At 36.4% G+C, this 2,330-nt stretch overlaps 1 protein-coding gene across 1 annotated transcript in view; it reads right to left on the reverse strand.

Annotated features, from left to right (window-relative positions):
- Nucleotides 1-786: 786 nt before the first annotated feature.
- The window catches only part of LOC105449462, a 3,188-nt gene continuing 1,644 nt past the window's right edge, over nt 787-2,330 (reverse strand). The window contains exon 6 of the mRNA XM_011688716.1: nt 787-818. Coding sequence (XP_011687018.1) covers nt 787-818 — 32 coding nt within the window. The remainder of the gene's footprint in view (nt 819-2,330) is intronic.

A 2,330-nucleotide genomic window follows, 5' to 3' on the forward strand; every position in this document is an offset into this window, starting at 1 on the left:
CCGCTCTGAGCCGTTGCGTCGTCAAGGGATCTCTGACGCATTTGTTTACCTGCCAAGAGGTCTACGGCTTTATGACCATCCAAGGCCGTTCGGTGAAATCGCAGGGCATACTGGAAGGGATAAGGGCGGTTATGGTCTTGGGAAATCGGGCGTCGAGCCTCACTCTAGTTCGACACTCGGATCCGGAAGCATCTTCGGCCGAGTGATTCCGGTATCCGACGAGTCGTCTCAGTTAGAAACTATATTCCATATTATACGAAATCGTGTGTGCTCGAGCCTAGCGCGATTCAAGGCGACGGCCTTAAGCGTGATCGCGCGTCCGTCCGACTACGCGTGGCTCGCGACGACATCACCCGAAGCGTCGCCTGTTAGATAGGCATAGGGTATTCGTCGCAAGGCGTTGCCACGAAATCGGAAGCAGGATACAAACCTGCAAGCGTCAAATACGATCGCCGAGGAACGCGAGGCGAAACATCGCGCAGTATCATTATATATCGTCACCTCCGAGTGTATGTCCGACAATCTTTAAAATTAAACAATATAAATATTCGTGTCTTGTATTAATAAACTAGCTCCCTAAACGAAACCACAGTGTAGATATTAATGTTATCTGCCTGACCACAAAACAGTTTTAGTTGCAAGCAATCTTCCTTTTTTCTTACTTTTGTAAAAAGAAGTCTCAACGGATTTATATAGACATTTTCTACGAGAATTCCGTTAAGATTTCCGTTAAGATAATAGAATCCGCATATGTACACCATATGGAAAGTCATTACCCGGCTATTGTTAAGCTACCGGCATAGATTTTCCCTTTGGTCCTACAAGAAGAGTTAACAACCAACAGGAAACAGAAATTCATATTACATCATACCTTTAAAACCTTCTAGAAGCTTTACTTATCATACGGCAAGAATTTCGTGCGGGCCGTGTGCCGAAAAGTTTATGTTACGCGACACCACTTAACCGTCTCCCGGCGAGAGATAAGCGCTCTGCGCTTCCCTTGCGAGTCTTTTACTGAGATCAAAAAATTAACGCATTGAATTAAAATATATTACTAGATCGAATTAATATTGGTTAAATTCCCTTTTCTTTAATAAAAACTTATATAATTACGTGTCAAATGACACCCCATAATTTTACATTTTAATATTCGAATTTATAAACCCATTTAAATATTTTAATATAAAACAAGAATGAATTTCTGGACTCTCAATAATGCGAGTTATAGTATTTAGTAATTATGAATAAGAGAAGAAAGGAATATAAGTATGAGATTGCAATTATTAGTAAAAGTCAATTAAGCGTACGGAAAATGTATTAACACTTCCATTTTCTTAAATAATTCTCAAAATTCCACGTATACTTGAATAATATATTTTACATGATTATAAAAATGATCTTTTGTATTATAATTATAAATTTCTTTGTTAAATTATATTCTCGCATATAAAAGCGAGTAATCTCATAGCGTAACGCTCAATTGACATGCGCAGAAAACATTCTATTGTCTCGCGGCAGCGGCCGCGCGCCGAGCCGAAATGCAGGTAGGCGACCAAGCGGGCCGCGCAGTTGAAAAAGATCCTTTACCAAGTACGGACGTTTTAAGCAGTTGAAAGGAGTCACTCGTGCAGTCCAGACGTCTTCTCGAGAATTCTAAGTCTTGCCAAATCATTACTAGTTCTTCGCCGAATCATTCTCGAACACGCTCTGCTCTGCCGAAGCCTGCCATACATTGCAATATCATACTATTTCCACCAAACACGCTGAGTCTTCATATTATTAAGGTAATCTTAATCAATTTACTTATTTCTTTGCTAAAATTCTAGAATGTAAAGAGAATAATTAATTACTTATTTTAAAATTCACTACACTATAACTTTCGTTGATAATTTCGCATTGTCTATCCAACCATTATATAAATATACGCATATATTCACATATTTTACAAAGCTTATACGATTTTATAATCATTTGAAGTATTACAAATTTACTATCAAGTTGTCTCGTTACAATATATATATATAATTGTGTATTCAACTCCCTGTATTCATTTGTCTTATGTATAATTATATCTTGTTCTAGTATATACATATATATATATATACATATTTAGTGATATTATTCATCATTTCCTACTTCCTCGTTATCATTATTGATAATTGATATTTTACCTACTTATTTCTTATTTCACTGTGTCACATTGCGAACTATTTATCTTGAAATATTACTATTGATTATCATTGTTGATGATTGCACTGTTTTGTTACTATAATACTATATCACTGTAATTTAGCATGTCATTATAATATTCATAACTACCCAAGTAATAT

Source organism: Wasmannia auropunctata, unplaced genomic scaffold (assembly GCF_000956235.1).
Source record: "Wasmannia auropunctata unplaced genomic scaffold, wasmannia.A_1.0 LD336076.1, whole genome shotgun sequence".
In the NCBI taxonomy this organism is placed as follows: Eukaryota; Metazoa; Arthropoda; class Insecta; order Hymenoptera; family Formicidae; genus Wasmannia; species Wasmannia auropunctata.